The sequence below is a fragment of the Misgurnus anguillicaudatus genome, chromosome 15 (assembly GCF_027580225.2).
Source record: "Misgurnus anguillicaudatus chromosome 15, ASM2758022v2, whole genome shotgun sequence".
In the NCBI taxonomy this organism is placed as follows: Eukaryota; Metazoa; Chordata; class Actinopteri; order Cypriniformes; family Cobitidae; genus Misgurnus; species Misgurnus anguillicaudatus.
The window spans coordinates 17,516,504-17,541,819 of NC_073351.2; the positions used below are offsets into that span (position 1 = coordinate 17,516,504).

A 25,316-nucleotide genomic window follows, 5' to 3' on the forward strand; every position below is an offset into this window, starting at 1 on the left:
TGTATGCGCAAAAGAAATATATAGGCATATATACTTACTAAACCACCTCATAACCACCAAGAAGTGGAACAGATGATCTCTTCTGATCAAGCTGTCTTTACACTTCAGAAAGGATGTGCGACCAATAAGGACACCCATAAGTAATAAAGAATGGTGCTTGTTAGGCACACTAAGCTCATGGGTTACATCCTTATGAACAGTCGGTTAAGTTTCAAGGTACAGGGTTCCCACACCTTAGTTTATTTCAAATTCAAGGACCTTTTAAGGACTTTCCAGGTCCAAAACCCTCAAATTCAAGGACTAAATGTGGGGACACATTTCAAGTGAGAGCAAGGTTACATCATGTTACCTTTTAAGATACATTGTTACATTTCCCTTTTTAAGGGAACTCACACTGCATCACTGCAGTGACACTTTTGGGACACCTCCAGGGGTAAGGGCGTCTGAAGGTGTATGTCAAATTCAACCAAATGGTTAACGACAAAGACAGGGTGACGCAGGAGCCAGGAAGTATATCACTATCTGAAATATTGCCAAAGACGGCGTTACAGGGACAGAGAAAGTATGGCAAGGGAGATGCAGCATCTCGTTCCCTTCTCATGGAACAACAGTTACATACGCAAATCGCCATTACTATTAGAACACGAAATGTATTTTTTGTAAAAACAAAAGCAAACCTTGAATAAAAACCTTGAACAGTCTTGATGGTTATGAAGAGAAAGAATACAGAGGTGGTGTTTTAGAAAAAAAGTTTGGATCAGAAAAATCTTTGTTTCATGTGAATATTTATATTGCGTCTTCCACCAAAAACTTAGAATGATCACACAAAAAACACATGTAAAACAAAACATTTAATTAAAAAAAGCTCCAGGTACAATGTCTGGTGACCAGACTCTGGGTGCAATGCAAAGACAAATGGTGTAAAAAATAATGAAGCACATACTTACAATCTCAATGCTGATCCTTTCAAATAAGAACGAAGTAAATAAAGACATTAACCTTAAAAGTAACCTTACTTACTCCTTACCTTGTATTGTCCATTACAAATACAAGCTGTGGCAATGCTAATCAAGTCACATTATATAAAGAGCAAATTAAGATTTATCCATTTACTTTAAGAATGTGTGGGGGATCTAGTGTCTTTAAAAATGCTGGACTGTACCCGGCAGACATCTTAACACCTGTGTGTAACTGGGATTTGTCAGACTCTGAATGTACGCAGGAGTGTTGGTGCACAAAGAGGTTATTTCTTCGCAAAGGAGATTTTCATAGCATTGCTTTGTGTGATCTTAAATCCTTGCAGAGCTTCTCTGGCAGCTCCAGCCTGCACATCATTATCAAACTCCACAAAGGCGATATCGTGACGACCAGGAACAAGACGAACTTCTTTGAATCCAGGGAACCTGTGACAAGAAAGATATCCTTATTAACCCAAATCTGATTCAAGATATCCTGGAAATTAAGGGTCTTGTCGCATCACCAAGCGATAGAAACCGGAGACTTGGGGAAAAAAATTATTGGACTCCAAATAACAAACTTTAAACAGGAAGCTAGGTTTAGCATTCAATTACTTACTGGTTGAAAAGCATGGAGAGCATAAGCTCGTTGGTCTCCTCTGGCAGATTGGTGAGGAACAGGATATGATTGGGAGGGTTTTCTGATACCTGCAGACAAAAATAAATAGATGTTAAACCAAAACAAACCAAACATTCAAGATTTTATTCTAGTTCACACACATACCTGTTGTGGCATCTGGCCAGGCATTTGCCCAGGCATCATCTGACCTGCCAAAGCACCTGGAGGCATTTGTCCAGGTGCCATGCCAGGTGGCGGCATCATACCAGGGGGAGGCATGTAAGGAGGCTGACCGGGCATTCCCATCATACGAGGGCCTTGACTCATGGGTGGCATTCCCTGTTAACACACAAAAAAATATATACTTTGCTGACAAGCAACTTTTAAACTTGATTGATGCTTTGCAATGCTGTAACCAGGACACCCCTTCCCAAATATACTGACAGGCATAGCTGCTGGTACTCCAGCCATGGCAGTTGAGGCAGCAGCTTTCTGTTTCCCAGTACCCGCTTCCGGGGCTTTGGGCTTTTTCTTCTCCTTCTTACGGTCTCGCTCCACATATGTACCCTTCATCTTAGCAATAATGTCAGAGTCCAGCTTTGCATATTGAATGCGCTAAAGTAAACAGAAAAGAATTAGGCAGAGATCATTGCTTAATTTAATCAAATACTCATTTGATAGACAGCATTTACTCGTAATAAAATAACAGATCGTACCATTGGTTTGTCGTAAAATGGGAATCCCTGCATAGATCGGAGAGCATTGGACGCACTGTTTATTTCTTTAAATATCACAAAGGCCTGACCCTTCATTTTCAACGTACGGGAAACAAGAATGTCCAGGATTTGACCAAACTGGGAGAATATAGCATACAGCGACTTCTTCAATTCTAATAAAGAAGTCAAAGAAGAAAAAAACAAATTGATCAGATCGTGAAGTAAATGGGTTCCTATAAAACAAGTGAGAATATTCTTATTTTGAAATACGAGACATACCATCTTTTTTGATCTTCTCATTTAAGTTATTAATGTAAATAGTGTGGTTCAAACGCATCTCCTGGCCAGCCATGATTCTGGAATGAAAAGAAAATAGAATGAGGGGAAGAAAAAAAGATTAAACTTTATTCAGAGAATAAAACATCAACAAACAGAGGTTGAGATTAAGTTTTAATCCCTGCTGCATGATCGACCAAAATTTCCCAACATCTTAAGTCAATAAACATCAAGTAATGGATTTAAGTGACGATATTTATTTAACTGATATAATTTGCGTTTATACAATTGATAAGGATCGATCGATCAATCGATCACGTTTTTTACATCCATCGAGCCCGCTTTCTAAACCGAAACAAAACTAACTAACTAATCCTGCACCAGCAAAACAACACAATTTCAGTAACGACAGAAAGCACGTATTTTAAGATAAAACAAGACTCGAGTAAATAAGAAAACTACTTACATTCAAAGAAAGGCCGTCGACTACACGCTCGAATGTAAAAAAAACCGTATAACTTCCGCCTCTTTAAAACCCGCCTATCTGAAAATATCAGGATTTGATTGGACAGTAAAACTTCTAAGCAACTTGTTGATTGGTCATAAAGCGAGCGCATCCGGTCACTACAGCCTGCGATTGGGTGATGCTTTGGATGAGGGCGGTCTCGTGTTGATCGTGTTACACTTTATTTGGTTCGGGTATCACATCAGTGAACAGAAACTAAAAAAACATTTTCTATCTTTAGAAGATATTAAAATATACAAATTTGATTTGCTTTGTAAACAATATCTGCACGGTATTGCAACGTGTTAGTTGGATTTATTTTGTATTTTTATCGACACTCTCACTGCCGCTTCCAATGTATGTCCTTTTTTGGTGTTCACTAAGTAGGGAACACTAGCCAGACTTTACCGTACTGGTAAAGTAGGGGTCAAAGTTACTGGAAAGAAGCTGGAAAACAATGAGAAAACGCTGATAAGGGTTTGTGCCATTTTATATTATCTTATGTGCACATTCATTGCAATAAAATTTGATGCAGTTAAATTTTACATCTTTTGTAACTAACTTAGGCATGCTCGTGACACCCGTTTATTGTAACATAAGTTACAACACCGTTCTCTCAGTTAAGGTTTTCTATCTTATCATTTATTTCAAAGTGTGAAGGTCCAGCATGTCAGGAGCTCCCCCTCCACCCCCTCTCCCTCCACCCCTATCACTGACTCCCTCAGTGTCCAGTAAGAAGAAGCTTTACCAGGCTATAGCTGAAGGAAAGAGACCTGTGGACGGAGATCATGAGGAGGCCAGGATTATTATAGCACAGAGAGAAAACAGGTACGAGAGGTACATACTACAGCGGATTCGTCCTTTAAGTCCACCTGCAACTGTGAATTTATCATACAGTTTCTCCTTGAAGCTTTAGGAAGGATGTACAGTGGTTGCTGTTCAACAAGTATGTGCCTTCACTTATTCAAGATGGTCCACAGTAAGTTACTATAAAACTTATTTTTCTTTGTAACAACATTGAATCATTAAAATACTGATGATGTTTGTAATTACATGTCATTATTCTTCTGTGTGACTTAAGATGTGGCCTTGTGGCCTTATGGATGGCCGGTCATTTACTGCAGCCTCCTAAAATCATACCCATAGAGATGGTGGTCCAGGTTGCAAAGGACAAAGGCTACACTGCACAGGGGGAAATGTTTTCTGGTACTCAGTAAATAAACAGATTTCTGGATGTTTAAAACACTTACTTCAAATGCTATAATGTTTTTTTTTTAATAAGCCAGTGACATGGCCAAGCTGGCAGAGGAAGTATGCGGATGCAGAGTTCAGATATTATCAGGAGGCATGATGGGAGATAACTCTGCTGTTATTCTGAAACATCTCTCCAATGGGCAGCCTATTCTCGTACCGTATCCTTTTTTCGCACATTTTCATTATTTTTATTGAATAAATCGTTTTTTTTTCCAAACTCGCTACCATTAGTGGAAGAAACACAACAGAAACACTGCAGACACTTAAATATTAACATACCAATGTAAACATGCATAGTTCTTTCCCTGACCACTTTGACAAAGATATGATGAAGATTTTAATCATGAGCCTTGTCTGCGCAATGGCCACAAAGCCCATTGGGCAGTTATCTCGGGTAAGATAAATATAAGCAGCTAAAGCGTGAAAAATAAGTATTTGACACATCAGCATTTTTATTAGTAAGGGGATTTCTAAGTGGGCTAATGACACAACATTTCCTCCAGATGAGCCATCAAACCAAATATTGAATTCATACAAAGAAGTCGGAGCATTTGGGTATACAGGTTGAGTCATAATAAATAGAGTAATAATTATTGAACACATGACTCGATGCTGGTAATTGCTCATAACTGGTATGGTGTTCTTGGGTTGGTGGGCAGTGCCCTTTCTCCATTGTTCAAACATGGTGTGTAGAATGACTGCCAAAAAGTTCAATTTTGCTTTCATCTGACCATACTATAGTCTCCCAATAATCCACAGGCTTCTCCAAATGCTCTTTCGCAAACTTTAACCGAGCCTCAACATGCTTTTTGTTCAGCAATGGAGTCTTGCGTGGTGAGCGTGCATGGATGCCATGGCGGTCCAGTGCATTGCTTATAGTTTTCTTTCAAACAACAGTGCCTGCTGATGCAAGGTCTTCCTGAAGTTCTGCCTGAGTGGTTCTTGGCTCTTGGGGAACTCTGATTATTCTTTAGACTCCTTGGGCTGGGATCTTACGTGGAGCACCTGATCGTGGCTGGTTTATGGTGTAGTGATGCTCTTTCCATTTCCGGATAACGGCCCCCACAGTGCTTCAGGAACATTCAGCATTCTGGAAATGCGCATATAACCATTCCCATCAAATCTTTCCAACAATAACATTACAAAGCTCTTGAGAGAGTTTTTTGCTTTTACCCATCATGAAGTCTTTCCTGTGTGCCTCCTGGGTAATGAGAAGGCTTTATAGGCCATCAATTAGAACTAAAGCAGCTGATATCAATTAGTACTGATAGGGGGCAGGGTTTCTCTCTCAATACTGACAGATTTCAGGTGATCTCCTGGCTTTCTATGCCATTTCTCTTTATGTGTTCAATACTTATTCTGTGTGTCATTTCACTTTATTTATTATGACTCAACTTGTATACTTAAATGTTCTGATTTCAATATTTGGCTTGATCTGGTGGTCAATAGCCCACTTAGAAATCCCCTTACTGCTAAAAATGCTGACCACTATCCCTAACGTGTCAAATACTTATTTTCCTGCTGTATATAAGACAATACAACTATATAAGACTAAAATAAGCAACTTTTAACAAACAATCTCATAAACTACTAAATGTACTCATTATTAGCCTAATTAATATATCTGTATTTATTCAGGTATAATACTGGGCCTTAGGCAGGGGTGTATGGACAGCAAACTGTTCCCCCCTGACATCACACTTCCCTGGCTTCATCTGTCACAGAATGGTTCATGTGTTTCTTGGCCGATTGATGGCATTGAAGACGTGTATGTTCTGGCCAAACAGGGGAAGAGTCTACGTTACCAGCTGTGGAAGTATGAGACAGTAGCACAGAGCAATGCCCAGCTCAAAGAGATGGACCCACAGAGGGCCAGCGATGGGACACATTATGTGCTTCCTTCTGGTGGGGTACAGGAAGGTCTCGCAGGTCAAGTGGTGCTGCTTCATACTCAAACACTCATGACATGATCATGAAAAAGACCATAGACTTAAATCATGTATTTCAGTCTTCATCCACTAGATGTCCTCATAGGTATTATTTTAGTTTGTAAAGCACAAGTGAATGCAGAGAGCCCAGTGGAAATGTGAAACGATAAAATTACTTTTTAGATAAGTGTATTTATTGTGTATTATTATGACTTAGCTCTCACATAATCTGCAATCTTGCCTTATTGACAAAGGCAGGGCTGAACTTTATAGCCATAGAGTGCTTTTTCAACAATAAGGTTTAAATGTTTATGGTAACTAGTTAAAGTTTTTAATTTAGGAGGCAAACCAGGTAACATAATACATTTTTATGGTTACAAACTTTTAAAACCGAGCCTTATTTGCAGAAGTTGCTTTAAAATGATTTATTTTGCACATTGCAGATGCATTTCAAAAAATAAAATAAGTTCCCATGACAGTTTGCTTCTGTTTCATGTTCGTGATGTTCTGCTATCCCACAAAGTGTTTTATGTAACATTTTAACTCTGACCGCTTATTTTGTCACTGACTGATGTAAAACTGCACGTCAACATACGGCTCAGAGCAAACGAAATGGTATTGCTCAACATGATTTCCTGAACCACAAAGATGTCGTTTAGTGATGTCCATGAGTAAGAGGACAAAATGTTTAGCTTTTATGATGTAATCCCAGTTTCAGAACTATTCTAGATAAATGACATGTTAAGAAAGAGCTTAACTCAACAGGAAATTACACCAGAAGAAACATCATTCAGCAGAAATAGAAGTGGGTTAGTGGCCTAAAATCTTGTTGTATTTCAGATATTGTAACTTTTTTTCTAATTCTCAAGATTATAATATATTAAAAGGGCCATCACACAAGACTTTTTTAAGATGTCAAATGAATCTTTGGTGTCCCCAGAGCACATATGTGAAGTTTTAGCTCAAAATACTATATAATTTATTATAGCATGTTAAAATTGCCACTTTGTAGGTGTGTGCAAAAATGTGCCGTTTTGGGTGTGTCCTTTAAAATGCAAATGAGCTGATGAAGTTCAAACACTGATCACAATGATGGTGGTTTGTTGCAATTAAAAGTCAATTGTGCTTTTCTCTGCACTAAATGGCAGCGCTGTGGTTGGATAGTGCAGATTAAGGGGTGTTATTATTATAATAAGAGCTTCTTATGACATCATAAGGAGAGCCGAATTTCAACGACCTATTTTTTCATGTGCTTGAATGGTTTACCAAAACTAAGTTACTGGGTTGATCTTTTTCACATTTTGTAGGTTCATAGAAGCACTGGTGACCCAATCATAGCACTTAAACATGGAAAAAGTCAGATTTTCATGCCATGGCCCCTTTAAACATAAAACCATAAATGTATTAGCAATCATTCGCTTTAAGTAATGGAAGTAAATAACGGAATCATAATAAACATTTCCAGTTTATTGGATTGGCTTCAAGACAACATACATTAAATGACACCTGAGCACAGAAAAAAAAGTAGATCTCTACTGCAACTAGACATTTGTCTCACTTTGCACTGAATGAGCCAAAACGCTGCACCATCCAGTTTGCTTTCCCATATATGCACTTTAAAAACCTTTTAATACTTTAAATCATTTGTAAACAAGGCAATTGTTCTTGAAAAGAATGTCACAATTTCCACAGTCGGAAAAATACTGAGAGACTGGAATGTTGTGTTGGAATGTTGACAGACAAACCAACAGACACGCACAGACCTGCTCAAGTCAAACAAACTGCTCAAGTCGAACAAACTTAAAAAAATATATTAAAAAAAATTGAAAACAAAACACAGAAGCAGGCAGAACATTAGGTATGCATGGTATACTAAAGTCAACTCAAGCTGGCCAGGTGAGTTATCTTTAATAACATGGTTTTGGTTATACAGGATGTTATTTTATGACGTTTCAGAATCAAATTTTCAAGAATGCAGCTTTTAGTCTAAAGCAAACAGGAAGTGTTAAGGGTTTCTTTTACTGACCACAGCACTAAATGTTAAAGCGAAGGCACACGATTGCCTACGACACAGCTGCTTATGTACATTAAAAAAAAATTCCACTAGATTTGCAAGTTTCAGGAATTGGCCTGTTTGCTTACGTAAATGAATTGATATTTCTGATATGCTGAGCATTAAGCTGAAACTCTGGTAGCACCTGCTGTGAAATGAGGTCAGAGGTCATACAAAACGTAAAAAAAACAGGTAATGGTTGGTGCAGATAAAGAGACTTATCAGCTCAAACCCAAAAACCAAACGATATGACTGAAACAAAACACAGATAAAACTGCAGACTGATAAGTCACCTAAACAAAAACAAGTTAACTAACAGTGCACAAATATTACTATTCCAAATATCTAGTGATCATGCTTGTTATCTAACTTTGTTACTATGGCTAGAATAAAGAATACTAACATTGTGCTATCTGGTCACTGAATAGACCAAATACAATCTTGGTGTAGTCCTCTGATAATCCTCATTCTCACGGTCAAGGAAAAGCAGTTAGTGTTTATATTTTGGAAAAAAGTAAGACTACCCTGACGCATGAATTTCAACTCCAGTTATTTGTCAGTAAATTAATGGTCATCTATCTACAATTGACTGAATTGGAAAATAAAACTGTATTTATGATTCACAATCTTGATAGACATTATTACAGACATGGTAGAGATTATAAGAAACAGAAGCTAAATTACATATATATAATAAAATTAAAAGCATATAAAGCTCATAAAAGCACTTTCAACATAATTAAATAAGTATTATTTACAGAACCGTGGAAACCCAAATAGAAATTTATGAAAAAGCAAAGCATATTTCCAGTCTCATAGTGTTATCAATATACCATAAGGTAAAAAAAAGGTACAAGTGAACATAAAATATACTATTTAAAGAATAAACGTGCCTGTGTGCTCTTTTAAAAAACCCACATGCCACAGTCTTTTATCATCAGTAGTCTTTTTACAGTCTGTTTGGGTTTGGTATCAGTGTATTTTGGCTATCTCGGAGTTTCCACGCACTGAATTCCAAAAGTCCGGGCAACAAAATCAGTTCCAGTTTTTTACCCATTTGTGGTTCTCTTGCATTTCCCCCGTCAGCGCGGTCACAAAGAGCACCATCCTCTCAGGGCTAATGATCCCTCGACAAGCGTGTTCCTCCACGAGATCTTCAGGGTTGAGGCAGATTCAGCATATTCATCAGGGCAGAGGAGATGAAGCGTCCTGCAGCATATCACCAAAGATCTGAATCAGATTGTCCAGACCCCACAAGTATCCATCCTCTCGGTTTCCCTCCGCCCAATGCGTGCGGTGGTCCAGGGTTTGGGGCGGTGGAAGTTGGACTGTCTTACCAAAGTCAATCATCCAGACCCGGGCCAGGCCTGTAGCATCATGCACGAAGAGCAAAGAACTCCCAACAACCTGGAGATAAAGAGATGGAATTTTTAAAGCGAATGTGCCAGATTTTTTACGCTATCAGGACATGATTTTACAGTACACAGAAAATGGTTGAGGCAGCACTCCTCACCTCATGAGTCCTGAAGAAGTCTGAAACTTCCAGAACGCTGCGTAATTCCTCCAGTCTCTGCAGGTAACTCCTCTAAACAAACAGGAGAAGAATAATGGAAATCTGTGTGAACTCTATTCAACAATGTCATCCTTCACAGAGATAAGGCAGTTACCCCAAAGTAAACAAATCACAGCAAATTAAAGATTCAATTTAATACATTAACATAAGCAACAATATAATAGAAAATTCAGAACCAGTGAATGTTTCTTCAGGATGAACTTACCAATAACTGTGTGTTTCCATCCACAAAGTCATTCAAGGCCTTCATCACCTGCTCCTTATGCTTTGTTTTTTTAAAGCTGGTGTTACACGTACCATCTGCTTTCTAAATAGAGAGAACATTTAATGTTAATGTTACTGTAAAAATACTGCATAATAATATGATAACAATAAACAATACTTTTACAGCATTTATAGTCTTCCTTTGTAAGTGTATTATCATAAATGTATTATGATCGGACAATAAATAAATCCTTATTTATAAATGAACAAACATCATTATTTATCATTCCTAATGCATTAATTAATGTTAAATGTATGTAGCCGTACTTTAAAAATCAAAACCAAACAGTACCGCTGGTTAAAAATAACAATAAAATGATCTATAAATAGCCAAGCTGCGTTTGTGGAGCTGACTGCGACAGTTATTTTAGTCACCATTTATTCTTGGGTAGAAACATTTGCATGTTTTAAAGCAATACTATATTGCTATTTACATATACCCATTTGTAAAGGCTGAATTTCCACAACAGATAAAATGTGAAGAGTTCAGATGCAAAACCCTCAGGATCTGACATGTAAATAAGCATCTTATTTTATCTTATGTTTAGGTTTAGTAATTTCACTTGAATGGAAATTAGTCAGTAATTGAAATGCCTTATTTCACAAATGTCACTTAAGTAATTTCATTGGTATTTGGGTCAATGATGTGACGTTAAATATTTTGTGTCCGTATGGTTTAATTAAATGTAAAAGGGTTAAAATTTCAAAATAAATTTGTAGATTATTTGAATACATTCTCTTTTTAGAGGCCCAAGTCTAAAATTTCTGGTTTTATTTCATTTTGAAAGAATATTTGGGGGATAATTGCAAAAATGTCAATGTGGTGTAACCAGTCTGTGTCAATTGTGGTGTAACTATTTAAAAAAATATATATATATATATTCATAAATATGGAATTAAATATAATCATTTAGTTTAGTGTAATATTATTTTTTACATACATTTTTACATCATTTGTCAAAGATTATTTAGAAAACAGAGCTGTTTTCAGCATATGTCAGGACAAATATAACAAAAACCCATTCAAATTTACACTTAGACATGACTAATAAAATTATCTTTTTTATAATTACGCTTACATGCAATCAAGGTGGATAAAATATTTAATATTTCTCATTCTTTGGCGCAATTGGTGGTTACACCATTTGACATTTTCAGGTCCATTCAGTCTTAACTTTCATAAAAATGGTGCAAATGTAATTTTTTATTGCATAAAATTATAAAAAATAAACACACTATGTGCATTTAAATAAACCTGATGCGTGCTTTTAAAACAAGTTTTTTTTTTAAAGATTTTTGAATTTCTCATCTTGCCAAATCGTTTTTGTCACTGACCCATTTATTAAATGTAACTTTTCGCTACTTTTTGCTATAAAACCCTTTAAAGTGCATGCAAGCATTTTTGGTAAAAACCTCCACTTCTGAAAAAAACCTACTTCTTTGGAATAGACATATCAAACAGTTGCAAAATCAGATGCAACTAGAAACACTGCAAATGACAAATGTCAGCATTCAAAATATATAAAGGGAAGCTGAAGCACACATTAGGGGGCGCTGTGATGCATGTGGCTGCCACATTCGTGTTGTATTCAGGTCCAAGTACTCACAAGGGACCCACGTTTAAATGTTATCCACAATCGTTTTACATTCGTCTTATTTACACGAACAATCGGCGTGGCGTTTAAAGCAACACTAAAGAGGTTTTTTAAAACTTAAAATTAAAGTTTCAGTCGTTCACTCGAAACAGGGTCAACGGCACTTTCACATTCGCTTTACAGCCCTCTATCGGCCAAAACCGCACTAAAGACGTTTTCAACCGTCAGGTCGCGGTCATGTAGTTCGGATGAAAACTACAAAAACTTGCTTTACAGCAGACCTACAATACAATCAGAGCCAGCTTTGCTGCAGTAGGCTAAATTATTTACAACAGTGGTAATGGACAATTACGCTTCTAACCTGTAAGGGGGAGCAAAGAGCAAAAACTCTTTAGTGTTGCTTCAACGGATTCTGCCAACAAACCGGTATTTCTGAATGGCCTAAGGCAAGGGTTAATTGTGCGAAGAGCATTTGGTTCATATCAATAATATCTCATTTCTGACAGATGTAGCAGCTTTTGCATCTGACGCACATGTGATGATGCAATTACGCGTCTGGTTGGAACTTTGCTTTGTCGAACAACAAATGTTTTAGTTTCCTAAGTAGTGCTGACATATCGCAGTTGATCCGAGATCTGTACGAATCACGACCCACGGTTTGGCTTGCATGCGATTCGTGAATTAATACGCAAATTTATATAGGGAAAGTTTATCATTTGCATGTGTTTCAAAGGCTTGCAAATGTTAACATTCAAGTGATTTTAAACAATTTAACCACAAAAAGGCACTAAAGTGAGCAGCTTTCTGTACACACAGACATACATGCTGCTGAATGTGTCCGGTCCAGCTTCAGTCAGACGTGATCATCCCTATGCCCTTTAAAGATCAGAACTCTTGATGTGTACACTATAGCGAGAGTTGCGCTACTGTGTTTCATACTATAGTCCATTCAAATACATTTGGTAAAAAGAACAATGAAAAACAACGTAACTTTTATGTGGAGTGACTGTTTATGCCACGCCGTTTGGAATTCGCCCTCCGTCTGTGTGTGTGCGCGGGTTTAAGGACCCTCAAAAAAGTGCACATGCGGAGAGACGCGTTTCAAAGAGCAAGCAAACATAAAATTTTTCTGTTCTTGACAGGGCACATACAAACAAAATGATCTCCACAGTATTCTTTTTTTAATAAAAACATTTGTTTATGTCTTAAGTGTATGTATAGACTAGAGTCAGAAACCAGTCTGTGCTTATTTGTTCTTAAAGAGACAGTAACCTCAATTAACCTACTTAAGTTTGTGTCATTAATGTTAATCAAACAACACAAGACAAAGAGAAAATCACTTCTGTAGCTCTAAAAATAATAATAATGATATTTAATTTATACAATAAAGACAGTGTTATTATTCATTCGATTTGATTTCTGTACCTAATGCTAATTTTAGCCCTTCCTTAATGTGCAACTTTCTTCTTTTTTATAAATGTTTGTAATTTCTTTATTTGTTATTAGTGTTCCCACCCCTTGTTTTGCTGATCCGAAAAATTATCCGATCCGTGCCTCAAAAACCGTAATGTGATCTGAACCATGAGTTTTGTGATCCGTCACACCCCTATTCCTAGGTAATCTATGTGTTGTTTATTCAGATTGTTATACAACTAAACTATTTTAAAAGGACTTTGTTGTTATTTATTCTTAGCGAAGTTTACCAGAAGTTACGTGTTTTCCGTCACACGCCTATTCCTAGGTAATCTATGTGTTGTTTATTCAGATTGTTATATAACTAAACTATTTTAAAAGGACTTTGTTGTTATTTATTCTTAGCGAAGTTTACCAGAAGTTACGTGTTTTCCACAAAAGCCTTTGTTAATGTTGTTACTACTGAAACCGTCTATAGAGTACAAAAACCCTTTTCATTTTGCAAAGAAATTTCATTTTCATAATTCACAAGATTAGGAAATAAATCCATTATCATAACAATGGAAAGATTAAAATAATCCTGATATAAAATGTTTATCACCTTGATGCCCTCTATGCGAAAGCCGAGAGTGGCTGTTGAGCTCAGTGTCTCTCTCCACTGCATGTATCTGGGCTTGAGAACGGCCTTTTGGGCTCTCTCCTCTGGACTGGGAGCTCCTGGATCTACAGCCACCATCTTCTCATACATGTCCTTTCTCAGGCGAGGATGCTCGCGAGCCTTCATCAGCTCTTCCTCCAAATACGTCCTGTGGTAAAAGAAACCGTCAATCAAACCGATCACACCCCTCGCAGTACAACGTATCCATCATCATGACATTTCCTGGCTGTAACCTGATCATGAGACCATGCATTTTTACCACAGAGAAACAGGTTATGGAGGATGTTATATGCAGGTAATGACATAAATTACTGATGTTTATAATGCTAAAGAAATCCTAGACTCATGTTGGCCCTGATCTCACAGGAAGTTTATGGCTTTTGTGTTTCCTCTCACCTGCTTCCCATCTTGCAATCCATGATTGAAGGAGACTCGAATTCGGCCAGCAGATCATCCATTGAATTGTAATCCTGGCCGTTTTGCCGCACAACGCCGTGGTAACCAGGTACATATGGCTTGAGCTTGTCATTCATCAGCTTTTGAAGGGACTCGTGCTCACATTCACAATACTTCTTCAACAGTTTACCGTATTCGCCCGCCTGGAAGTTACCTTCAAGCACATAAAGAAATATATAATAAAGGCCGCCTTGTTGGTATAGACGGTTTCAGCACAACATAAACAAGCGGCTTTCGTGGTCAACACGTAACTTCCGATAAACTCCACCAAGAATAAATAACATCAAAGTAGTTTAAACGTTATTTATTTATATAATAAGCAAAATAAACAACACATAGATTACCTAGGACACCAAAACATGTTATTTTCGACGAAGTATTTGTTCAAGAGTTCAGTTTACAGGGTTCCCACATCTCAGTTAACTTCAAATTCAAGGACCTTTCAAGGATTTTCCAGGTCCAATACCCTCAAATTTTAGGACTAAATGTGGGGACACATTTCAAGTGAGAGCAATGTTATATACACTTGAAGGGGTCAGTGTGTCTGAATGTGTACATCAAATTCAACCAATGGTGAGGCTTAACGACAAAAACAGGGTGACGCGGGATCCAAGAAGTATATTGCTATCTGAACTATTAGCCGTTTCTCAATGTCAAGGAAGGATCCTCGTAAGCCAGAAGTGCGAGGATGCTACGTAATCGACGTCCGTCGAAGGACTGTTCCAATTTCGAGGATCCTCGAAATTTCAGCCAAGGACTGAGTCCTTCGCTCGAGAAATATCCCATATACAGGAAAGGATGCATATGTGTATCCTTCCCGCTCTTCACGCGCTGAAATCACCCACAATCCTATGCGCGCAGCACCGAAAGCACACCTTTCAATCACGCAATGACGTGCACTTGCTAGCCTGTTCCATTTAACGTGTTCTCCGAATGCTTAAGAGGAGCCTCGCCTAGCCTCTGAAGGAAGTGACTTGGACATTGAGGAATGGCTATTGCCAAAGACGGTGTTACAGGGACACAGGAAGTATGGCAAGCGAGACGCAGCGTCTCATTCCCTTCTCAGGGAACAACAGTTACATACGTAACCTGAGACATTTTCATTTGTCAAACACAACTATGCAAAAAAAGCATTTTGGTATGAATCAACATTCGTATACAGAAGATATAAGCATTTAAAGCGAACAGTTTAGCATGTGTGCTTAAAAAGTCTCAAATTTTTATATTTTTTATACGTGCGTCCGATGAAACCATCTATACAACCAATTTTCCCTATTTAGTGATGGAATACACAATAAGATGTGTTAATACCTGCATGTCCAGCGAGCTGAACCCATGGATATCGTTTCTTAAAGGAAACCACAAAGGGTGAGCAGTGCACCATGGTCTTCAACTTCCTCCACGATTTAGTCTGAAATAAAAGAAAACACGGTCAACTGAATTCAGCTTTTATTTGAAAGGCTCAAGATTCTTTTGACTTTGCTCTTCTGGGAATGGCCTCAAACCTGAAACCGAGGCAAAACAATCCATATCTGTCCAGACAGACTGAGTGTTTCGTTACGCATGGGAATTAAAGTTCCATGAGAGTTTATTAACCGCACAATGTCAACATCGTAGATATGACTCACATGTCCTACAAAGTAAAGTACAGGGTATTGATCTAAAGCTTGTGATTTTACGTAAGAATGTGGGAAAGGACGTAACTGAACTGTTTGTATAAAACACTCTCATGATGTCCTAGATTCCTCTCAGGTTTTTACATTTACTTTACTTGCTTATATTATTTCCTTACGAAATTCCTCAAATGTTTTTCTTCATTTTGACAAGAACACGTAAATAAGTAGCTCTGCCCGGAAAGAATGTCTCAAGGAGATGATTTGGCAGTTTTAAGCATACCTACAACATGTAAAGACCTTTTCAGACCATTTCAATGCACAAGCTTGTTGGATGGGTGGAGCTTAGCATGTGGGTGCAAGTGAGAAACCTTGGGTTACGTGCAAACCTTTGCTGCGAGGTAGCAAGGTGTGGAAAAAAATCTGAAATCCCAAAGCATTTTTCAATGAAACTTTCCCTTAAAAATTTTTGCTAAACTACCCTCATGTTGCTCTAACTGAATTTGTATGAGTTTCATTATTCCGTTGAACAAAAAAGAAGATATTTTGATAAATGGTGGTAAGTACACAGCTGACGGTACCCACTGACTTCCATAGTAGGGTCAACAAATACCATGGAAGTGAATGGGTACCATCAACTGTACGCTTACCATCACTTATTAAGATATGAAGAGTTTCGTTGCAAAACGAGATAAATCCATTTTTTAACATTTTTGTTATGAAGGTTTAAATCAAAACAAACCAACTGCAGTTGCATTGAAATTAATTGGAATGCACAACCTAAAAACGAGATTTCTGAACAATTAAAAAAACGGTGGTTATCTCGTTTTGCAACGAAACTCTTCATATCTTCTTCAGTGTTCAACAAAATAAAGAAACTCATACAGGTTCAGAACAAAATTACGATGAGTAAATTAATTTAATTTTGGGTGAACTGTCCCTTTAAAATTACTCAGATGCTAAACAGAAGCCTTGTCTTTCCCCACAACAATTCTCTTTATCTAATGCAGACAGCAGTCACAAACACCTCTCAACATCTGCTCTCAAATCTCCCTATTCACACACAAATGCCATTTAATCTTTATTCTGTTCCCCGGGGGACAAATGATCCTTTACACCGTCCTCTTTGTTTTATATGTTTGACGTTTCACATATTGTACTGCGTTCAACATACGCCCACAGGCATGCACAAGAGAAAAAGGTCCTAAAAACATTATTTACTTTCATGAAAGACCAAATCACATTCACCATTGTTAAACCTCTATTGCAAATTGTTTTCCTGTAGCTCAACTTGCAGAGCATGTTCCAGGAAACAAACATGCATACTGACAAAATGTGTGTGCATTTTGCACTGCAAGTCGCTTTGGATATGCATTTGCCAAACAAACGTTTTATGCTCGTATAATATTTAACAACTCAATTATGATTGCAACACTCCAAATCAATTTATGGCCGCAACTCCTATCTCATGGTGATAACAAACAAGCCCTGTGAGATACACCTGTGGGTGAGCGTACAAACAGATCTGCTCCAGCTTCCTTGTGGCTTATCACAAGGACGCACACACAAAGAGATGAATGAACCAGACTCGTGTCGAGTTACTGCCTCTCTTAATCAGTTTAGTGCACGTCTGACGCACTGAAAAGAGTAACAGGCCTGCAAATCCAGACTTTTTTTGGCCAATATCGAACATCACTTCACACAGCCTGTTTACATGTCATCTGTGCGTGTGTGTTTTTCTGACAAGCAGCAGCATGCACGACTTCCCTGCCAAAAACACGAAGAGAAATTACACAAAACCAGACATGCACTCTTTAAAACACACACTTAACAAAAGCACGCAGAAGCCCACGACTCTGCCATGGCTCTGCAACCACACACGCATCCGGGAAACAGACTGAACAATAAAACACACATCACACTGTTAACTTACTCTCAATCTCCGATTCTGTGGCCTATATCACCATCTCCTTACTTATTATCAGTTAATGCTTTCTTCTTTCTCAGATGTCCTCTCCAACAAACATCTTACCTGGGTGATTCTCACGAAACCATTGAAACACCAGGGCACTAATGATTTTAGCTTTAAAATGTGTAATATAGTAACATTAAAAAGCATCAGAATTAACACAATACTGTGTTCTACCTTGCACAATGTGTGATTTCAACATAAGAATTTAATTTTATCTCATTTTCTGCTGAAATTCTCATTACCGCAATGTGTCCGGCTGTGTTTGAACATGCGTTATGTTGTAATTTAATCAAATTAACACAAAAATATTAAGAAAAAAAATAAATGGATGTTTTGCTAGACTACTTTAGATGACAGAAAAAATATTTACTGAATATTCATGTATAATAATAATGAAGAAAAATTAGGAAAATGATGTGTCCATCCCTGATGTTCTCATCCTCCGCAACACTTTTTGAGAACAGTTTAAGCACACATACAGAATTTTAATAAAGTTTGATTTTGAGTGACCAAGCACATGGACCAGTTACTTCAAGATGGCTACCAGGTAAGATCATTTTTTTTACAGTTAATTTGAAATAGTGTCTTGTCAGAATGCTTACACGACATTTTGATTATCATTACCGCAACAGATGCTTATTAAATGTTAATTTAATTAATAGAAGCATAATACTTTGATTTTAAATGCATGTGCAGAATCTCCAAATTATGTTCTTTCAGGTTTGTCATGTCATTTTGAAAATATGTCAGTGTTGATGTTTTCTGACTGTTGCGGTAATGAGATTTTTTTAGGACTGATTTTTTAAATTATGTTACAGAAAGTGTTAAATGATAAGTAAAATGTTCCCATTTACTCCAGACTTTGTTTTTCAATGTCTGTTGGGAAAAAAAGTAAATTTAAGCAATTTTTATATTTTCATGCTTGACATTTTTAAAACCAAGTTTTCGTGAGAATCACCCACCTACTCTTTCTCTGACCCCAATCCACTTACATAACTTTTTTCATTAGCTTTCACAAAGCATTGTAAAATGTTTATTCATTTATAACCACATATTTATTTTTTCTATACACACTTGTAACACAATACATCAAATATTATGTCATGAATGAAGTCATATAACGTTGCTATGTGGTCTCTAAATAGTTTTTTTGCTCTAGGCATGGGCTAATTTGCTAAGTACTTTTTTCACTTGTTATATAATCCACCACACAAGTCTGATCACCATGGAAAGTTAAAGCAAACACCTCAACAAGCCCTGTGATTTCAGGTATTGTTCACTAGAAAAAACTTGTCTGGTGCAGGATTAGTTTCACATCAAGTTTCAATCTCTATGAAAAATCCCTGAGCAGTAACAGTAATGCTCGCCTTAGCAAACAAAACTAATAAATGTAACTTCATAAAAATGCTTTCAGTTTCTTTTTGTATTTGAAAGTGGTGTAAAAAACCCACCCACCCCCACTACCCACCTCCTTCCCTTCCATTTTCCACTTCTCCCCACCCTCTTCTTCCTTTAACACCCGCTCTTCTCGCTCTCCAAGAAGCTCCCAAAGCAAAGAAACTCATTGTCATAACAAAGGCGATAAACCTGTACAGCAACTTCGCAACAGAAAGAGATCGGGCCAGTGTAGGAAGCAGTGGAGAGAGACTTAATACGTACTTTTTTTCTTCTTCATTTGCATGCTGCTATTGTGTATGGAGTGTTTTGTTTTGTCTGAGAGAGGTTGTGGAATAAAAGCACGCTTGTGATTTTCCAGCAACCATCATTTAAACCCCTCCCTCTGTGATGTGCCATTTCAATGTCACATGGAATGTCAAAGATTTTGTCAGACAAGAAAACTGTCAAACGCTTCATTAAGTGCAGATAGATCGTAATCATTGCAAAACAACTTTTTTTTTATTATCAACAGTTATCTGTGTCGTGATCACATCTAAGGAGCAACATAGATTAAGAAAGAGATGAAAAGACAGAAGTAAGAAGCACTACCATATATGGCTTCATGGTTACTAAGCGACAAAGGAACCGCCCACAACTCAATTTTCCATGACATAATCTCTGTAGCGTCTCAGAATGTGCGTAAGTGTGCATTGGTTTGTGGATGTCATCAGCTGATGTAAAAGGATTATTTTTGGTTATTTATTCAAAATGCTTTGTGAAAAGCACAACACAAACATATGTGAATTGAATTCCTTCTAACAAATACTTTTTCAAGACTATGGGTCAATGCAATGCTTATTTTTGTGTTCAGGGGGATTATTTACTTAAAAAAACTTGATACATTTATTAAATGTCACTTTATTGTTTAAATCTGTTTATATTATTATATTTTAATTTAGGTTTTGTTAACGTACAGTAACTTTGTTATTGTAAATTTGTTATTGTTGTTTTGGACTGAAATTATCTAGCATACTGTATGTTACATTACAACCCAACAGTGGGTTCACCCTTTTTTGACCAGTTCTGGGTTGAAAATAACCCAGCATTTTTTTTTACTTGTATGATAAGTATAAACCTAGGTCTATTTGACAATTTTGTGTGCTGACTACAAGAATATGTAAATGTCCTGATTGTCCCAACAGGATTCTTTTCTTCAGTAAGTTGTGTAATAAAAAAGATCAAGAATGTTTAAAGAATGACAAAAACAAACTAGAAAGACAATGAGTAGCAACAGCACATTTCCTGACAATCATTCCAGACTGATTCATCCTGAATCACAGAAGGATGAAACTTAAACAACACTATTGCTTATTCATCTGAATCATGGGAGAATGAGAAAGCAATGGAAATGAGGACGGACGTGCTGGTGAAGAGACAATGCAATGACTGCATGTGATAAATTTGTCCTCAGAAAACAGGGATTGTTAAAATTACAAGAGACATATGACTTAATTTGAGATAAGTATAGTACATTGTGTACATAATATCTGTTTTGGATATTAGCCTGTTGGCCAATCGCCAATTTCTTAGGACTGTTATTTTATGACTTTACTCATGGTCCCAACAGAATAATAGATGCCACAGTTTTCTCCACGGTCCCAAGCTGCCACTAGGGCAGTACTCTTTAAAAGGAAAACACCACAGTTTTTCAATATTTTACTATGTTCTTACCTCAACTTAGATGAATTAATACACATACCTATCTTTTTTCAATGCATACACTTTTAATCTTTGTACAGCGCGTCGTGAATGTGTTAGCATTTAGCTTAGCCCCATTCATTCCTAATTTCCTATGGCTCCAAACAGGAAAGAATTTAGAAGCCACCAAACACTTCCGTGTTTTTTCCTATTTGAAGACTGTTAGATGAGTAGTTACACGAGTAAGTATGGTGGCACAAAAAAAATGTGTTGATAATGTAAATAATTTGTTTGGAGCCATAAGAACGAATGGGGTTTGGCTAAAGGCTAACACATTCAAGAAGCGCTGTACAAAGATTAAAAGTGCATTGCATTGAAAAAAGATTGGTATGTATTAATTCATCTAAGTTGAGGTAAGAACATAGTAAAATATTAAAAAGCTGTGTTTTCCTTTAAAAAAAAACTCCTGATATGTATCATGCATTTAAAGATATGTACACATTTGGTACCAATAATATTTACTTCTGGGGTGCTAATATGAATTTTTTCATATTACGTGACAGCTAGTGACCATTTTTCCCTGCGCAGTTTAGTGAAACTATTAATACAATTATATGATACTAATACTACCTTAAAAAACCTTTATACGTAATACTTAGGGCTGCCACAATGATTAAATAATCGTCTCATCGCGATTGTTTGACCCCATCGCAATGATTTCAGATCACCGCAATGAATGCACATCTCTCTAAAAACACAAGGGGGAGCTATAGCGCCTGTATAAACGAGACAGTATCAGATGGCGCTCCTTAACTGACGTGATACATTGCAAAGCCATTAAATACATGTATACTAATTGTACTAATATTACCTTAGTAGGATTGGCTACTATTTAATGCCTGTTTATTTCGATTGCATTTTTATTTTCAGTTATTTTTCAGACACGTTGTTGTGTTTATTTCTTTAATATGAAGAATTTTCAGTTTTTGAAAAATATTTATGTGTGTGAAAAACAAGCAAAAAATGTATGAGAATTAAAAGTCAAAGCAATAAAACAGATAATTAATTGTCATAATCGGCAAAGTCCTAAAACAGGCAAGTAATTGTCGTAATCGTCGTAATCGTCAGAATTTATTAAACAATTAACCGTCAGCCAAATTTCTTAATTGTGATCGCCCTAATAATACTTATACATTACGTAGATATATCAAAGGGTAACATTAACAGCGAGAGACTTCAATGAAACTACTTTAAATCGACTTACAGAGCGGTGAGGAAAAACTTGATCAGTATGCAAATTTCCTGGAAAAGAGTTTTGTGGTTTGGAATTACTAGCGTTTTGTTTTGGAATTACTAGGCAAGATACATCCAGTCAGCTGACTTATTAGGTCTAAGTTTCTACTCAGACCAAGGTCAACATAAACAACTGTCTCATTTAAATATTAAGTTACTCATAGTCTCACTGTGCAGAAGCGGTAACAGAAAACAACACACAGATCAATTATTCACCAAGACATACAGCATGGCTGTACATGTTAGCTGTGCTGTAGGCAGGGTATAAAAACTGTCTGGAATCTTGGGATTTTCCTAGTGGGAATGTCTGGTGACAGGGGTCTGACTGCTCCATTTGTCATTTATGAACGGCAGCATATTGTGGAATTTATCAGTGACCTTTGGAAATTATGCAGAATTTTTAAACCCTTCTGCTTATGGTTTTAGAAAAAGCTCAGTTTAGCCTACATTGGGTTTATATTACTCACTTTGTGTCTTTTCGCTTTCTTTTTCTCAGGTTTATAACTTTCCAGTTATAAACACCTCTCCCATAAGCCTCCACCCGTCAACTGTTCCAAAGGCCAACAGATTCTAGCAATATACATCTGAAACTGAAAAACTGATGTTTTTTCTTCTCAGCAAAAAAAAGAAACTAGTAATATTTCAGTGACCTTTTTAACCATGATTCTATCTGAAATGTCTAATGAGTTATAACTGAGTCTATATAAAGCATCAGATATTAGTACAGATAAGTACTCCATGAGCAGCCTCCTCATTCAATACAAAAACACAAATAAACAAGCTATATACTTAATACAACATTGTATACTATTGCACAATTGTAGACAAAGTTGCAGATGATTCAGATATTTTTGCTGCTGTTGGGAAAAGATTCCCTGATCAATGTGATTTCCAAATATGGGATATCAGTAGATAACAGGAAGATAACATGCCTGCACTAACTGATAAAACCATAATGTAAACCTTTAGACAATAAAGTCGGCCCACAGTCACTTAGGCGCCCTTCCCCTAACCTTTGAGACTATCCCACAATAAATAAATGCATAATGGTATACCAACAAACTCACCAACATACTTAAATAAACTTATTGTACCGGGACATTGAAAAACATGGGAAGTAGATACCTACCACTCCCAAATCATCAGGGCTCCCAAACATGTTGCACATACTGGGAGAGAGACTGGTGGGTTCTATGTCACTCCCAGTAACATCATCCTCCGACTCTTCAAACGATGAGGCAGAAGATAATCCCGCAGATGAGGAGCTGGAAAGCTTCCTGTGGAACACAAATGGGGCAGGAGAGCCCCCACAGCCGCTGTCCGAGCAGGGCGAGTACTCATCGGGATGCAAGTCCAGTGAAAATCCCCCCATGCTTAGCGTTAAATCACTGATATGCGGACTGTCTTGGCTAGGAGCCAAATCATCATGAGTTACGATTAGTTTAGGAATGGTTCCTGAAAACGGGCTTGTTGTTTGCTCCAAGGGACTGGAGAGAGGTTGGTCCTCCTCCTCTCTGTGCGTAAACGTGTCACATCGCCGGCTCGTTGAGGTTTTCAGCGCGTCAGGGGCTGAAGTGATACCGGGCGTCATGTCTTTGTCTAACGGAGACGAACAACTAAACGCGCAAGAGTTAGAGAGCTCCTCTTCGCGACAGCACGGTGCGTTCACGTACTGGATCGCCGAACTTTCTGCTGAACTCTCGCCCGGAGTCACGGCAACTCCTTCCGACACGCTTTCCATGTCCAACCGTGACACGCAACACTCATGGTTCTCTCGCAGTCCTTCCCACTCTCCGCTTTGGGAACCCGGTACGGAACCAAAGCTCGCATCGATTAAATCCGTCTCCCGTCTCAAAAGTATCAAGTTTTTGGGCACATGTTGCTCACCGGAAGAACGCTCATTTGAAACAGTTTTGCTCGCTTTACGTACACTTATACCAACGCACCCTCCCGCTTTAAAATCGTCCTGCCAGCACTTCTGAACTCTTCGAAGCTCTTTAGTTTTCATCTGATTGTCGTCTAACCGGTCACCGGTTTTGGTCAAACAAACAATTCCTCGTTCGCGATGTTGTCCAGCGGTCGCCAGAGCTGCGTTGTGAGCGCAGTGTGAAGCGCCGCTGCTGCTACTGCTGAATAGAGATTGGCCCCTTCTGCATACCGTACACATCTCTCACGCGCAGCCCTTTAAATGCCACGCCCACTGTCGAATCCGCAACCCTGATGTGTCTGAACCGTGGAAGCAATATGTACAAAGATAACAAATGTGACGCACACTGTCTTATGGCATGAACATGAAAAGAATACAAATATTCATCGCAGTCATGATGATATGCTTATTTTGATTTCCTTAAAACAGCGTTTCTCAATCATAGGGGTCCAGGGCCCACTAGGGACCCTCAACAAACTTTACAGGTTATGAGCTAAAAGCTAATTAATAACAAAAAGCAAGTTATTTCTGAGCTATTTCTATTTCAATGAATAGCTAAACAATTCCAACATTTACCAACGCTGCTCTATTTCTTTAAAAAAAAAATTCGCTAAGAAAGACAATCAGTTGTCATTATTGTATATAATAAACATCATGTTTTATTGCTGATGTAAAAATTGATGTAACGACAACAGATTCAAAAGCTTTTACGAAATTAATGAATTTTAAAATTTGTTTTTTGCAATCCGTCTGGATATTTGTCTCCCTCCAGTGTTTAAAGAGTGAAAATACTTTCATTGAACAATGAATTCAGTAAAATAAGTTAGTGTAGTGCAATGTAAAACTTTTTTTGGACTACACTAACTGTACAGAGACATTCAGCAGATGATACCGTCTGACGTCACACTGTGAGTTTGGCCACAGGACACCTCTCAAGGTAAGACCACATTTACCACAGTTACAAGAGCTTTATAACACAGGAATTCAGCACAAATAATTATGTTGCTCTTATAAAGAAATTAAGATTACTTTACATCTGCATTTGGCAGACACTTTATCCAAAGCAACTTACTGTGCATTACAAGGTATACATTCATCAGTAGCCTACATGTGCTCCCTGGGTTTGAACCCACAACCTTTTGTGCTGCCACCACAACCACTGAGCTATAC

At 37.5% G+C, this 25,316-nt stretch overlaps 3 protein-coding genes across 6 annotated transcripts; 1 reads left to right on the plus strand and 2 right to left on the minus strand.

Moving 5' to 3' along the window:
* Window positions 1-838: 838 nt before the first annotated feature.
* Window positions 839-3,091, minus strand: snrpa (small nuclear ribonucleoprotein polypeptide A). The gene is made up of 7 exons (XM_055174146.2): window positions 3,034-3,091; window positions 2,571-2,647; window positions 2,292-2,464; window positions 2,020-2,190; window positions 1,741-1,914; window positions 1,576-1,664; window positions 839-1,403 (listed from the first exon to the last, which is right to left on the minus strand). Exons 2-7 carry the CDS (start codon window positions 2,641-2,643, stop codon window positions 1,244-1,246), a joined length of 840 nt encoding a protein of 279 aa, XP_055030121.1. The 5' UTR covers window positions 2,644-2,647; window positions 3,034-3,091; the 3' UTR covers window positions 839-1,243.
* A 146-nt stretch (window positions 3,092-3,237) lies between these two features.
* On the plus strand, window positions 3,238-8,037 carry actmap (actin maturation protease). 4 transcript variants are annotated; one of them, XM_073853489.1, is made up of 8 exons: window positions 3,238-3,376; window positions 3,457-3,549; window positions 3,726-3,900; window positions 3,983-4,051; window positions 4,154-4,278; window positions 4,355-4,484; window positions 4,650-4,720; window positions 5,965-8,037. In XM_073853489.1, the coding sequence occupies exons 3-8, from the start codon at window positions 3,740-3,742 to the stop codon at window positions 6,294-6,296; spliced, it is 888 nt and encodes a 295-aa protein (XP_073709590.1). In that variant the 5' UTR covers window positions 3,238-3,376; window positions 3,457-3,549; window positions 3,726-3,739; the 3' UTR covers window positions 6,297-8,037. The 4 variants fall into 4 exon arrangements, with proteins under 4 accessions (XP_073709590.1, XP_055030118.2, XP_073709591.1 ...); XM_055174143.2 differs by having other exon boundaries at window positions 3,248-3,376; window positions 3,460-3,549; XM_073853490.1 differs by having other exon boundaries at window positions 3,306-3,364; window positions 3,460-3,549.
* Window positions 7,701-24,401, minus strand: itpkcb (inositol-trisphosphate 3-kinase Cb). The gene is made up of 7 exons (XM_055174117.2): window positions 23,349-24,401; window positions 15,578-15,677; window positions 14,207-14,420; window positions 13,754-13,958; window positions 10,086-10,187; window positions 9,821-9,892; window positions 7,701-9,714 (listed from the first exon to the last, which is right to left on the minus strand). Exons 1-7 carry the CDS (start codon window positions 24,384-24,386, stop codon window positions 9,493-9,495), a joined length of 1,953 nt encoding a protein of 650 aa, XP_055030092.2. The 5' UTR covers window positions 24,387-24,401; the 3' UTR covers window positions 7,701-9,492.
* Window positions 24,402-25,316: the final 915 nt, after the last annotated feature.